General features: G+C 59.9%; 1 protein-coding gene across 1 annotated transcript; it reads left to right on the forward strand.

Annotated features, from left to right (window-relative positions):
- The first annotated feature begins 4,393 nt into the window (after positions 1–4,393).
- On the forward strand, positions 4,394–9,795 carry DLX3 (distal-less homeobox 3). The gene is made up of 3 exons (XM_027034041.2): positions 4,394–5,082; positions 6,088–6,278; positions 7,917–9,795. Exons 1-3 carry the CDS (start codon positions 4,758–4,760, stop codon positions 8,262–8,264), a joined length of 864 nt encoding a protein of 287 aa, XP_026889842.1. The 5' UTR covers positions 4,394–4,757; the 3' UTR covers positions 8,265–9,795.
- The last annotated feature ends 4,773 nt before the right edge of the window (positions 9,796–14,568 follow it).

The following is a 14,568-nucleotide window of genomic DNA, read 5'->3' on the forward strand; positions in this document are numbered from 1 at the left end:
CCCGCGTCGGGCTCTGTGCTGACAGCTCAGAGCCTGGAGCCTGCTTCGGATCCTGTGTCTCCCTCTCTCTCTGTGCCCCTCCCCTGCTCATGCTCTGTCTCCATCTCTCAAAAATGAATAAACGTTAAAAAAATTTTTTTTTATTTTTAAAAAGCAAAACAAAACCGGAAGCACCCTCTTCTTCATCAAGCAGCCCATGGTTCTCTCTCTCTCTCTCTCTCTCTCTCTCTCTCTCTCTCAGAGAATGGTCTTCTCTTTCCACTTAGTTACCCAAGTCAGAAGCCTGGGGCTTATTCCCCCCACTGTCTCTCAAATGGATCTGCTTCTCTCCACCCTCATTGCCACCTCCTTCACCTGGACCCAACTGCCTTGTCTCTTGGACTCCTTCAGGAGCCTCCTCACAGTCCCCCCAGCCTCCAATCTTGCCCTTCTGACTCATCCTTACGTAGCAGCCAGAGGGATCCTTCTAGAACCAAAATCCAATCATGGCTCTCCCCTGATTAAAATCTTTCAGTGGTTCCCTGTAGCCACTAAATGAAGCCCACTCTTCTGCTCTGGGGTTCTAAGGGCTCTGTGTCCTCCGGCTCTCCTCCAGCTTCGCCTTTAACCAGCCCTCCCTAACGCCATGCCCCAGGCTGGCCCATGAGCCTTTGCGCAGACTTTCCCCTGAACTCTCCCCCTTCCCCGTATCCCTGCTTCTCCCAGCTGAGTCTCACACATGCTTCAGGTCTCAGTTCAGAGACCTCCCTGCCTCCATGTCACAGCAGTCCCTGCTACCCCTGTCCCATTATGTGTCATATGATAGTGAAACTGGCTGCTTCTGTGTCCACTTCTCCTGCTGGACTTTGGGCTTCTGCTCCATGGAGGGAGCATTGTGTCTGTCTTGCTCAGCGCTCCATCCCCGGCACCAAGTACAATGGAGGCTCAGGAAGGATTTATTGGGTGGATGAAGAATTCCAGAAGACCTCCAGGTTGCGAAGTTCTGGATGCCTGGGATGTATCTCCAAGGCAGCTGGTGAGAAGGTGAAGGAGAGTTCCCCCTTGAGTGACAAGAATCTGGGAATACGAAGGGGCCTCAGAGGCCATCTAATAATCTACTGTAAAAAATTTTTTTTTTAACATTTATTCAGACAGAGAGAGATAGAGCACAAGTGGAGGAAGGGCAGAGAGAGAGAGAATCTAAAGCAGCTCCAGGCTCTGAGCTGTCAGCACAAAGCCCAATGCAGGGCTCGAACTCGCAAACCAGGCGCCCCTCCACTTTTTTATTTACAAACGAGAAACCTGAGGGAAGGAGCCACAGGCTGGTCAAGGATGGGTGGGTGGGGAGAGAGGCACCCGCTGCGGAGTAAGGCAAGGTGATGATGAAGAGTGACTATTTAGTGCTGATAGGGCTCCTAAGACCAGTAAAGAGAACATTCCTTCTGGGTCTGAAGGTGGGGGCTTTGCACGTGGCCCCCTGAGCAGGTCTCCCCAGGGGACCCAGACTCTGGCCTCCTTACATTGACCACTAGATGGCGTCAGCTCCCCAGGCAAAAGAGAGAGCAAGGGCTGGGCTCCGGCTTCCCGAGTTCCTCCCCTCAGACCCCGCACCCTGGACGCCCAGTGGCTGTGCCATGCCCAGAGAGCACGACACTGGGCTCCAGGAGACAGCCTGCTTCAACAGTATGCCTTTTCTCGTGCCCAGGGAGAGGATGGACGATGGAGTCTGACCTGCACATTGGTCAACCCTGCTCCTCCGTCCTGCCAGCCTCCCAGAGGCCCCTAAAAGGCTGCATCATCCCGGGGAGCAGGACTCCGCCCGGCGGCCACCTGCTCATCTCATCGGCCCAGATGAGGTGCAGCAGGTGGCAACTGGTCCCACTGCATCTTCTGGCCACCTTACCACCCTGAGCCTGCCAGCGGATGGCCCTCTCGGGGAAGCTACTCTTGCTCTTATCCTCGAGCCGGGGGTAGCTTCATCCCGGTGCCCGCCCCGTGCCTCCCCTCTTCCTAACCCTGCGCGCACACTCAGCCGAGATGCTCAGCCCCTCTCCAGTACCAGAGGGTCTCCGTTACTCATTCAACAAACATCAACTGAGCGCTGAAGTGGTGTGTGTCAGGGCTGCTGTAGGTATCTGGAAGGTGGTAGTGAGCTGGGAGATACAGTCCCTGGCGGCTCGGAGCACACACTGCAATGGAGGACCAGATGCCAATCGCACGCTCCCAACTATTGTTTAATGGCTCACCTCAGTCTTTCATGCTGCAGCTTTTGTCCATTTCTTTCAGACCTTCAGAGCAGAATGGAGCGTAGAAACTATGCTACTGTCATCCGCCACCACCACCACCCTGTCGTGCCTCCAGGGTTCCAGACTCCCAGTCCAGTGCTCACTCGCGGAGCCCAGGAGCCGCAGGCTGGGGTGGCGACCAGGAGGGAACGGGAGTGACTCACCTGGGCCCTCTTTCTCGGTTGTGAATGAATGAATGAATGAATGAACCCCCGAGAAAGGGCTTGCCAGAGGCTGTCCCCTTTCTGTGGGGAGCAGGGGGCTCCAAAGCAGGCCCTGCCCGCCTCCCCCTCTCGCATTGTGGGAGGGGAGCCGGCCGGCCCAGTGCCCTCGCTGCCCCCAACGCCTCGGGCTTTCTAGGCGCCCTCTTGGCAACAGAACAGAGGGCATCCCGAGCGGGTGGCAACTCGCCCCGCCACGGGCTCGGAGCGGCGGGCGATAGGCGCTGGGGGGACGCGGAGATAGACGGGCAGATAGCGCTCCCCTCGCCCGGCCCCCGCCCCCACCTTTCCCACGCTGCGGCCTCCCCGGAGCGATTCAGACCTGGCGGACACTCCTGCCCCTCCGCCCGGGGACGGGGGCCTTTTGCCTCCGCCAGCTGCAGCTCTTAAGTCCCGGGGATTTGCCTGGCATCCTGTCCGCAGGGTCTGACTTTGGAAGGGGCCACAGAGCCCCCTGCATCCTTCCCTGCGGGACGTTAGGAGTCTAGGTAGGAAGCCCCTCCCCCGGACTGGCGAGACTTGGGGAGGCTGCAGAGCCCAGAAATGACCACAAGGTGGCGCGCTGGCACTGCGCGTCCTGAGTCGCTTTAGCACCGCCGGGCAGACTGATGGGACATGAGAATTGACGAGGCTGCCCTGTGTGAAGGTCGTATGCGGCCGGGAACTGAGAGTTGGAGGAGCTCCCCCTCCTCCCCCCACCCAAAGAAAGGCGGAGAGCAGCATTGGGGGTGGCGTGGAGAAATGCTGTAGGCGTTGGGAACAACCTGGACGACTTTGCGGGCCAGACGGGACTTAGGAGCCGCCGGTCCGCAGGAAGGGGAGCCTCTTTTCCAGGGCCTTCTTGGAGGGACAGGACTCAATGGAGCATCATGGGTCGACTGAGAAGGTGCTAAGAGTTTTATACACATCGGCATACAATGACACATTCACACGGAGACACCCCCCTCCCGTGGCCCTCCACTCACACTGCTTATACCCTCGCGGTGGCGCGTTCACACACACACACACACACACACGCACGCACGCACACGGGCCTGCTCTCATGTGCATCGCTGTATACTGCAGAACACGTGTAACCCTCACACCACCTACCCCAACTACACCCGTCCCATATACCTCATCTCTAAAAATGCCCACATTCCCCCAGTGTTGTCCCCAGTGCACAGATTCTGACCCCAAACTTACTAAAGCACAGAGAGCCAGCCTCTTATCTCACCCAACCTCATGGGGACCCCAGATCCTCTGCTCCCTCTAGCAAGCCTGGGCCATTTCTGAAGCTGCACCACGGGCAGGTTATGCACCTCCAACCGCTGCCTAAGCCCCTAAATCCACACACCCCTGCCCCCGCCCCCAAGACAGGACCCTCTCTGGGCCCCATTAGGACTTTCACAGGCCCGAGGCACTTTTCCCTGATGGGCCCCTTCCTCTATAAAGACATTCAAGATTACGTTTTATGATTGCACTGCTGTAAATATATTAATCTCATACACTGAAACATTTTCCTCAACCTAAAATGTCTTCCCCTTTTCTTCTGATTTTAAAAGAAATTAAAATATTTTCCAGAACCCTGGGGCCTTCCCATGCTGGGCACATTTGTCTGCCTGTCATTTGCACAGAGTACACACACACACACACCACCTTGGACCACCTCCCCCCACCCCCCACCGCGAACACCCAATAGGCAAATTCCCCTGCCTCCCCATCGCACCTGAGCCCACCTCCCAGCCGCAGCCAGGGAGACAGACAGACTGACAAATCCTGGGGGCCCGGCAGAGACACTCTTCCCCCCAACTCCTTCCTTCAGAGACGCTGGGAGTTATCTGGACTGGGGGCGGGAGCCACAGGAGGGGGAACAAGGGGTGTGTGTGTGTGTGTGTGTGTGTTTGGGTAACAACAAAGAATGGGGGGGAGAGAGGAGAGAAAGAGAACGAAAGAGCTCAAGAGCATGTTTTGCCTCGAAGGCAAGACTTGCAGCCAATCAGAGCGCTGGAGCCTCCCTCCGAGACTCCACTATTGAGTCTATAACCGGCTGGCCGGGCGGAGCTGGCAGCATTTGACTGTGGCTTGGGACGCGACGAGAGGCGCGCAGCGACCGCCCGAAGGCCTGCCATGGTCTAGGCGCCCCTCGACCTCCCCTCCCCCGAGACCCTGCGGGCCCTCCCCTCGGCTCCCCAACGCACACCCCTGCCTCGTCTCCTGCGCCTCCTCCGCGCCCCTGCCGGCTTCGGCTCCGCGGCCCAGGCCAGCCCCAGGACTCGCGGCGCCCGCCAGGATGAGTGGCTCCTTCGATCGCAAGCTCAGCAGCATCCTCACCGACATCTCCAGCTCGCTAAGCTGCCATGCAGGCTCCAAGGACTCGCCCACCCTGCCCGAGTCCTCTGTCACTGATCTGGGCTACTACAGCGCTCCCCAGCACGACTACTACTCGGGCCAGCCCTACGGCCAGACCGTGAACCCCTACACCTACCACCACCAGTTCAATCTCAACGGGCTTGCGGGCACGGGCGCTTACTCGCCCAAGTCGGAATATACTTATGGAGCCTCCTACCGGCAATACGGGGCGTACCGGGAGCAGCCACTGCCCGCCCAGGATCCAGGTGAGACCTTGGAGGGTTCCCCCAGGGAGAGAAAGGCGGGGAAGTGAAGCCCACATCTAGGGAAACGTCGAGGGTTTAAGAAAAAAAAAAGTGCTGTATAAAGTTAGACAAGGTGGGCTAGAAGACCCCCAGAGGGGACAGATGATCCTCCAGTCCCAAAGCTGTGCACCGCGGTCTCAGGGAGGATGGGGCCAGTTAGGGGAGGAAGGGGAAGAGCGTGGGGTGTCAGGGGACCTCCGAATCGGGTGCTTTTGCAAGCACTTCAGCTTTTCCATCGGATTCCGAAGGCTTGGGGGTAGGCAGCGGGGACTCGAAGCTCCAGGGGCCGTCTGGATATGGGCCGGGAGAGGGGAATGGTAAGGGGGACATGGAGAGAGACAGACAGACACACACACACACACACATACCCCAGAAAGCAGAGCCTGAGAAATGGGAAAGCGGAAAAAGAGAAAGGTGGAGAAACAGCAGAAGAGAAACGTGGAGTGACAAAGTGAGGGAAAGGAGCAGAGGAAGGGACAAGAAAAAAAAAAAAAAGGAAGGAAGGAAGGAACAGAGAATCCGTACTATACTTGCCACTTTTCTGAGAATCTAAAATTATTCTTAAATTTAAAAAGTTAAAAAAAAGAAAGCGGGGGGGGGGGAGGAAGAACGGAGGGAAAGAGCTAGAGAGGTGACCGAGGGCAAGGTGGGGGCGAGAAGGAGGCGGCCAGCAGGCGGGTGGCGAGCCGGGAAGGCGTCGGAGCGAAGCCGCGGCCCGTCCTCGCCCGGGTGGCCGGCGCCGGGGACCGCGCTCCGGGGGCCCGGCGCGGAGCTGCGAGCTGGGAGCGCGCGTCGTGGGCGGCCGCCGGCTCCGGCTCCGCTCCGGCTCCGGCTCGGTCGCCGCCTGTCGGGGCGCGGGCGGCGGAGCGCGCGCGGCCGGGAAACCCGGAGCGCGTCAGGGGGCGCGGGGCCGCGGGGGCGCGCAGGCCCAGGCTGAGCCGCCCCCGCCCGGTGCGTTGCCCGCAGTGTCCGTGAAGGAGGAGCCGGAAGCCGAGGTGCGCATGGTGAACGGGAAGCCCAAGAAGGTCCGCAAGCCCCGCACCATCTACTCCAGCTACCAGCTGGCCGCCCTGCAGCGCCGCTTCCAGAAGGCCCAGTATCTGGCGCTGCCCGAACGCGCGGAGCTGGCCGCGCAGCTGGGCCTCACGCAGACACAGGTCAGTGTCGGGCGAGCAAGGACGGGGGAAGGGGGGGAGGGGGGTGCTCGGTGGGGCTCTGCGCAGGACCCCGGGGATGGGGGTGGGTAGGCGCCGCTGAACCTGGCTGGCCTTTGAAATCCCCTGCAGGCCCTCGAAGCCCTGGCCTGTAGATGGAAGGCCACCCCTCCCCCATGCCAAGTCTCAGCTGCTGTCGGAAGTCTCTGCATTAAAACGTGTACAGGCGTGCATATTTGTGAACCTGTGCAACCGTGTGTGTCTGCCACCGGGAGAAGTTTCCTCCCCTTGCTCCAGACTCCCCAGCTCCCACGCAGTGCCTGTCACTCACTTAATAGGAGTCCCTTTCGTGTCTTCCCCCACCCCCAGGCCAGGCATGTGTGTGTAGCAGTGGACATATATGTGTATATGCATGAATATTTGCACATGTGCTAACGGGTCTGGGTGCGCGGGGGGAGTGGTCGCATAAGGAAGGGGCAGTGTGTTTACAGGTGGAGGGACACGTGTACATGACTGTGCACACTGGTGAGTGCACGTACAAAAATGTGCACTTGTCTCAAAATACCCCATTCATGTTGGGCATCTAAATGCTTCACCCCTTCCTCTGCCCCAAAGCCAGGAAGGGAGGTTCCCCACCAAAGGGGGATAGGAACGCAAAGGTGAGCTCCACCCCTACCCCCAGCCTGATCCTAAAGCCCCCAGCAGCCTGTGGCTGCTCAGGGGCGGAGTGGCTGGTGGATGCCTGGCTCCCTACAGGTGTTGACAGGCGGGCCTGGGTTACTGCGGGCGGCTGGCTGCGTGGGGCCCTGTCCGCTGGGAATCTGGGTCACCCAGTGAGGAGCTGATTCATTGTTTGTATCAGTCACGGGGTGGGGAGCAGCAGGGGGAGGGGGAGATACCCCAAGGGAAATTTAGAGAATCATGGCTCACCTGCTCCTGAGTCCCCAGGTCACCCCCATTAGCCAGCCCCCGAGGGCTCGTCCACGCCTGAGTGTGTGAACGCGGGCGCTCGTGTTCACGGGGCGTTTATCTGGGTGCATCTGTGCGGGCGCGCGCGCGCGCGCGCGTGTGTGTGTGTGTGTGTGTGTGTGTGTGTGTGTGTGTATCTTTGTAATCTGGTGTCTGAGTGTGAAGCTGTGAGTGGGTACATTCCTGCACATGGAAATGCTTATGTGGGTGTGGGTTTGTCTCTGGGTACCTGTGTGCCTCTGCTTATGGGTTTCTCATGTGAACAAAATGCCACCAACTGCCCATCGTAACTTATCTGAGCCTCCTGGTGACCCTAGGAAGTAAGGGCTGTCATCCCCATGTTGCAGATGGGGAAGGCAAGAATCAGAAAGGTCCAGGGATTTGCCCAAGGTCACACACTTAATAGGTGGTGGAGAGGAATTTGGACCCATGTGCAGGATGTTCCTAACTGCAGTCCCCACCCCCCCACCGCCCTGACTGATCGAAAAAAGGTACTGGGCCAGGGAGTCAGGACACCTAGGTTTTGCCAGGGTCTTGTGTAAGGTGGGGTGCTGGACTTGCCTTTTCTAGGCTGGGGCCCTTTGGGGTTTTCACTAAGCGTTCTGAGAGGCTAACTAGCTCCCCCTCTTTTTTTTTTTTTTTTTTTTTTTTTGCCATTCCCCTCCCATGCAGGTGAAGATTTGGTTCCAGAACCGCCGCTCCAAATTCAAGAAGCTGTATAAGAACGGGGAGGTGCCCCTGGAGCATAGTCCCAACAATAGTGATTCCATGGCCTGCAACTCACCCCCGTCACCTGCCCTCTGGGACACCTCCTCCCACTCCACTCCAGCCCCTGCCCGAAGCCAGCTGCCCCCGCCGCTCCCCTACAGTGCCTCCCCAAGCTATCTGGACGACCCCACCAACTCCTGGTACCACGCACAGAACCTGAGTGGACCCCACTTACAGCAGCAGCCGTCTCAGCCGGCCGCCCTGCATCACGCCTCCCCTGGGCCCCCGCCCAACCCTGGGGCTGTGTACTGAGCACCCCACCTGACCTGAACCTCCCACGAAGGACCCGGGACCAGGCAGAAGGCGCCTCTGTCCTAGCCGACACTCAGGAATCATCGAGGAGCACAGGGGAAAGGGCACCCCTTTCCCCCTTCCCTTGCCCCTTCCTCCAGAGATCCAAGAGCTTCCAGATGAAATTTGCATGGACCAAGGATGTCCCCTGAACCTCCCTCCCCCTTGCCTAGACACCGGGGTACCCCTCCAGACGTTGGGGCGCTCCACTCCAGCTGGGACAGCCGTTCCCCTTCTGCTCCGGGAGCCTGGATTGGCTTTTCATGGCCCGTCACCTTCCAGCTTCTAAAACTTAGTGCTCATTCTGCAGACTGGAGAACTCGGGGACCGGGGACACTGTGCAGCATTTGCAGGTCAGGCCTGGGCTGGGGCACCAGGCACCATGGATCCTGGGACCTGCTAGGCCTGGTTCCTCCTAAGTCACTAAGCCACCTGTGGCTCCCACTTCCTGAGCAATCCCTTCTGCCAAAAAGACATTGGACATGGTGACCAGGATTCAGGGTGGGGATGTCAACCCCCAGCCTGCACTTCTAGCCCTCGTTTCAGATTTGAGGGTTAAACCAAAGAAACCCCCCCAAGTGAGGGTATCTTTTAATATTTGTGGCTTTAGAGGGAAGAGCCCAAGGAGCCGTCTCTCTCCTCTCTCCCCCTCTGGTCAGAGAGGGGTGGTGGGTCTCAGGTGTCTTTCCTAAGGACCCACTTCTTCCGTGTACAGGACTTTGCACAACTTTGGTTTTAAAAGCTGTTGAAAACTAGGAAAACAAAGGGCATTGTTAACAGATAGGACCAATCTCCCCTGCATGGGCACCTCTGCCCTGCCCCACCCCCACCCACCTCTTCCTCTCCTCCAGTAAGTTGGCAGTTTGGGCGCCAAGCCCCAAATCTCCAAGGAAACCTACCAGGCAAGACAGACCCCCCGAAACATCCCCTTTCCGGTGGCTTTGGAAGCAGATTGCTCCCGCAGATGGAGAACGGTGTGTGAGGCGCGCGGAGAGAGAGGGCAGGGTTACGGCTCCCTGCCTTTAGGGGTGAGGGGGTGGCTGTCTGGAGGGCTGGTAGCACTACCCCTCCTTGGCCCAGACGTCCCCCCCAGAACTAACCTTCCTCCACCCTGATGTGGTCAAACGTCGAAGAAAAGGGGAGGTGGAGGACTGTAGCTATATATACAGTATGTATTTTTTTTTTTTTTTTTTTTTTTAAGAACAACAGAGAGAAGCAGCCTCCTCCCTACTGTGGTTTCCTATTTATGTGGCCCTTGCCTCCTGGACATACCTGCCTGTGTGTTGTGAGCAGAGAGAAACAGAGATGTGGGCTCCAGCTGGATTGGGGTTTGGTGGGAGGTACAGGAGCAAGGAGACACTTGGTAGGTCTCAGAGTCCCACCCTAGGGGGACGGGAACGAAGCCAACACCCACTCCCTCCCAGCCTTCTCCCTTCTGCTTTCTTACTGGACCCATCTTTATATATAACGTTAATAAAAAAGAAGAAACTAACCGCTGAGCTCTTTGAACTGGAGGCTGGAGGCAGACAGCTCTTGGGGAGGGTCTGGGAGTTGGGAAAGTTGGCGCAGAGAAGCCTGTGAGCCTCTAGGAGCTCCTGGGGGAGTCAGAGCCCTGAGGACCCACTGCCAGGACTCTGGGCTCAGGAGCTGGGCTGGGCCTGGCCCCTGGTGGCAGGTGTTCCTGACCCTGTGGCGGCCCCCAACTTGGCCGGTCTGGGTGGGTGGGAGGCTCCCAGCTGTGGTCTCCCTGACTCCACTCTGCTTGGCGGCTTGGCGTTCCCTGCCAGCCAGCTGCCTTCCGCCACTGCTGCTGCCGCCGGGTCACCTCGGGGCTGCTCTTTGATCTTGGGCTCACACGCAGACATGCTTGCACACGCGTGTAACCCCCCTGACTCCACGCCCAGGCGCTCCCCGGTCCCTCGTTCTCTGGTCTGTCCCTTCCAGCTTGGGGTGAGGGTGGGGCCTGGGGCAGGGGGGACACCGCTGCTCGCTCGCTTGCTCCTGGAGCTGGCAGGGACCCCAGGCCACGGGGATCCGAGCTGGGTGACGGAAGCGAACAGACGAAGGGCGTCCTGTGTTTACCTTCTCAGGCTCAGCCCTGGCTCCACTCTAACCAGTGCCACTTCTTGCCAGTGCCACTGACCCGCCTGGGCCCAGCACTGCCACCTCCCCTGCCCAGTGGCTCCACTCTGGGACTGGAGGTGGTGGAATGGATGGAGGTGTGTGAGGGACACGTGGTGGTGGCAGGCAGGAGGCAGTGTGAATGCACGCACTCGCTTGTGAGCTACCTCTCTCTCTCATACGCGCACGTTCCGGGACACGCGATGACCTCTCCCCCGCCCTCAAACCTACACGGACTCCCACCAGCGACACAAAGACGCACACCCGAGACCCCTTGACATCGCACGGACGTGCGAAGCCGAAACCATAAGCCTCCGGGAGACCGAGCCCCCCCCAACACACAGGTGCGCACGCACGCATCCCTCAGGTTGCACATCCAGGGTCACGCACAGGCACGGGCGCGCGCGCCCAACGAGGCGGCTACAGCTCCCTGCGCCGGAAAAAAAAGTCTCGGACCGAGAGTCAGCAACACCACCCAGCCGCAGAGGTGACCCGGCTCAGCCTGAAACCTCCCCGGCAGGCCGGGCCCTCGCTTTCCTCATCCGTCGAACGGGGACAACAAGCCCCACCCGCCCCGGTGGCCCCTGGGGCTGTTGCGAGGTCCCAAGCAGCGTACCAATGAGAAGTCAGAGGGAAGGGGCTCCGGCGGTCACAGGCACCTGGCCTGGGGGTCCTCTGGGCTGGGCTCCAGAACAGTGGGGACCCCCCCCCACCGCGCCCCTCTACCTCCCAGGAGGCGAGCCTTGCCTCCCGCACCCCCGCCCCTGCCCGAGGGAGGCGGAAGGGAGGAGGGCCTTCCGCCCACGGACGCCAGCCGGGCTGGCAAGGGTTAAGTGGCAGCTGCCAGGCGGGGCTGAGCTGAGCAGTTTGGTTTGAGGGCTGCGTGCAGGCAGGAGCAGCGAGGCGGCAGCCGGGCAGACTTACTGGAGACACTGCATTTTATTAGGGCTGGGCTGCCAGCAAAGGGAGGGAGAGGGGGAAAAAAAAAGGGCAGAAAGAGAGAGGAAGGAAGGAGGAGGCTGGGCAGGCCGGCTGGCGGGCGGGCTGCTCCGGGATGAAAGGGTGTTGTAAACTCCCTAATTCCTCCCTGCTCATCCCTGCTCGGTCAGGCTGGATTAACTGCCCGGGTGACCTCCCGCGGGGGTCAGCCCCACCCCTGACCTCCCCTTCCTCCTCTCCTCACCTCCCGGCCTGCCCAGTGGCCCTCTTCCACTCTGTCCAGGGGCCCTGGGCTGGGGGCCGCAAAGAAAGGGCTTGGGTGGGGGGGGGACCTGGCAGGGTGCCAGGGCGGGGCTGCTGCGCCCATCTTCTGCCAGGTGCTTCTTGACTACACCCGTTGCCTCGCGACAAGGTGCGGGGCCGCGGGGGGCCTGGGGCACCCCAGTCTGCCCCCAGGGTCACTGTTCTCCGAGCCTTAGCGACAGCTGACGCTCGCTCAAGTCCTACTCTGTGCCAGGCATTTTGCATGGGATCCTCACAGCAGGCTGGGGGGTGGGGGGGGTGGGGGGGTGATGGAGCACCCACTCTTCAGGGGGGGAAACTGAGGCACAGAGCGGTTCAATCTCTAGCAAGGTCATATAACTAACGTGTGGCGATGCTGGGGTTTGCACCGGGGTCTGTCTGAAGGATGGGTGCTCTTAAAGGGCTTTCCTGGAGCTGAGTTGACTGAGGGGCCCCAGGGCAGAGCTTCAGAGAGCTGGAGCACCCCCCCCCATCTCCCTCCCACCCCACCCAGGTTTCACACCCCAGGTGGCCAGCCCACCTTCCAGGCTCCTCCCTGGAGGAGAAGTGGAGGGGGGGAGGGGCCGGCCCCAGGAAAAGCTTCAGGCTGTGGTCAGGAATGCTCCTGCCGGGAGTCAGCTGACCTGGACTGAATCCTGCCTCCATAACCTCACTGACTGTGTGATCTTGGACAAGTCACTTAACTTTTCTAAGCTTCAGTTTCCTCATTGGTAATGCCAGGATAATGCTACCTGTCTGGTAGGGTTGTCGAGAGGATTAAGCAGTATAATGCGAACAAAATGCTTAATAAGGTACCCAGCACATTGTGAGTACTGCTCAGGTAATGAGAGTTGCTGTTGACGATGGTGACGACGGTGACGACGGTGACGACGGTGACGGTCGTGAGGGGGGGAGAAGGGGCTGACTCCCCACCTTGCTTCCCGCCCCACCCCACCCTTGCATACCCCCAACTCAGACCCATGATCCAGCCATCGCTAGGAGGAATAAGTGTGTTCCCAAAAGGAGTAAATCAGCCAGTATCTACTGAGCACCTGCTACCGGCCAGGCAGTTCTAGGAGCCTGGCAGAGCAGATGCCCAAAGCCCGGGGGGAGGAAGGCACACACCTGTACGAGGTACTTCAGGGTCAGAAGCGGGGCCAACCCCGGAGAGGCCCCAGCTGGGCAGACCTGACACGGTCCGGGAGGCCTGGAGGGGGCTGTAAGGGGAAAGGGCAGGAGCAGTGGGTGGGAAGGAAACCTGAAAAGATTCCCTGGAAGAGGGTAGCACTTGAATTATGCCTTGAGAGAAGGCGGGTGGCATGACAGGCAGAGCTGGGGCCTGGGAACCTGCTCCCTGGAGCACCACCTATGGAATAACTCCCCGGGGCTCAGGGTGGGGAGGAAGGGGGCTTATGGGAGAGCTGGAGATGCTGGCTAGAGCGATGCGGAAGGAAGGGGGGAGGCTGGGGTCCAGAAGGTCGCTAAGTCCTTCCCGGGATGCACGGCTCCGAGAACGGCAGGGTCTGACGGCTCCTAGCCCCTCGGATGAGCTGGCATCCACTCTGGCACCATGAGCTTGGGGAAAGGAAGCTCCTTGCCCTACTTCTGGGGGAAGACAGGTTCCCGAGACCCCTCCGTTTAAGGGGTCCTAGGCAGGAGATCCTAGAGCTCTCACCCCATACACCATCTGCCTCGGCAACACACCACCTGCTCCCCAGTCTAAGAGAGCCCCCACACCTCCGAGGGGAAGGGAGTTCTGGGAAGCTGAGACAGGACCCCTGACGGGCAGCCCCCCAGCCCCCAGCCCCTGGGCAAGTTGCATCAACCAAGCCCGGGGAAGGAGGGGGAGGTGGTGGGGGATGGAGGAGGATGGGAGGAGGGGCAGAGGGGTGAACGGAGGGGGGAGGAGAAGGGGGCGCTTCAGCCAGCACCCTGGCCTCTGTTTTTCCAGCTTTAATTGCAGCGTTAATCACCTTAATAAGCTGTTTACCAGCCATCCAGCAGCCTGAGACTGGGAGACTTAGAAGCCAGAAAGTGCTTGGAGATGAGTTTCCCCGGCAGCCCCGGGGGAGGGGAGGCAGTGCTGATGGGGGGGTCCTGGGGGGCTTGGGGCAGAGGGGGCAGGTGGAGGCTGGTGGAGAAGGCTGGGACCAGGGAGTCCAGAAGGCCAACCTCCAGCTCTTCGAACAGGTCCAGCCGGCTCCCACAGAGGCTCTGGAGTCAGCTCCTTGGGCGACCCTTCCTTGACACCAGCCCGGGTCCCCAGCCCCCCCCTTCTCCTCTGTCACTCAGCCCTGTTTCCTGGTCCCAGTTCTGCAGAGGCACAGCGCACCTCTCACCTTGTCCTCGGCCTTGTCCCCGGCTCACAGCGCATGGCTGTGACTGTTGTGTTCACCCTGGGCTGGGAGACAAGTGGCAGTCTTTATGCCAAGGTCCGTGGGGACAGAGCTGGGAGAGGGTCTGCACCGGGGGCAGCAGGGACAAGGACAGGGACTTGGCCGTGTTCACTGGGACACGCTCCCACCTCAGATGCCTCGTAGGATGCCCGGTGAACATGGAATGCCCGAATGGATCAACGAGGTGACAGAACCCTCGGGCCCCTCACACAAACCCTCTTGGCTTCGGCTTCCACTCCCGTCAGAGGAGGGGAAACCGGAGGGGGAAAAAGATAACTGTCTCTGTCTTTCGGTTGTCGGGGGTTCAATAAGACCAGAAGAGGAAAGCCCAACACCCAGTCACCCGCCCCGGAGCAAATGCAGGAGCTCAACCGTGATGGAACCCTCGCTGGGCATGATCCCATCTCACTGCTGGGAAGCAGCCCCAGAGAGACTATGTGACTTGCCCAAGGTCACACGGCAAATGAGGGGCCGTTCGATGAGTGCCGGTGGCCACAGCTGGACAGGCGCTGCTAAGTGGGCTCTGA

Source organism: Acinonyx jubatus, chromosome E1 (assembly GCF_027475565.1).
Source record: "Acinonyx jubatus isolate Ajub_Pintada_27869175 chromosome E1, VMU_Ajub_asm_v1.0, whole genome shotgun sequence".
In the NCBI taxonomy this organism is placed as follows: Eukaryota; Metazoa; Chordata; class Mammalia; order Carnivora; family Felidae; genus Acinonyx; species Acinonyx jubatus.

Excerpts from the sequence above, each read along its gene's own strand:
- DLX3 (XM_027034041.2), top strand. The coding sequence starts at position 4,758 with ATGAGTGGCTCCTTCGATCGCAAGCTCAGCAGCATCCTCACCGACATC. Across the intron at positions 5,083-6,087 it reads ACTGCCCGCCCAGGATCCAG|TGTCCGTGAAGGAGGAGCCG; the intron begins GTGAGACCTTGG and ends CGTTGCCCGCAG. Across the intron at positions 6,279-7,916 it reads TGGGCCTCACGCAGACACAG|GTGAAGATTTGGTTCCAGAA; the intron begins GTCAGTGTCGGG and ends CCTCCCATGCAG.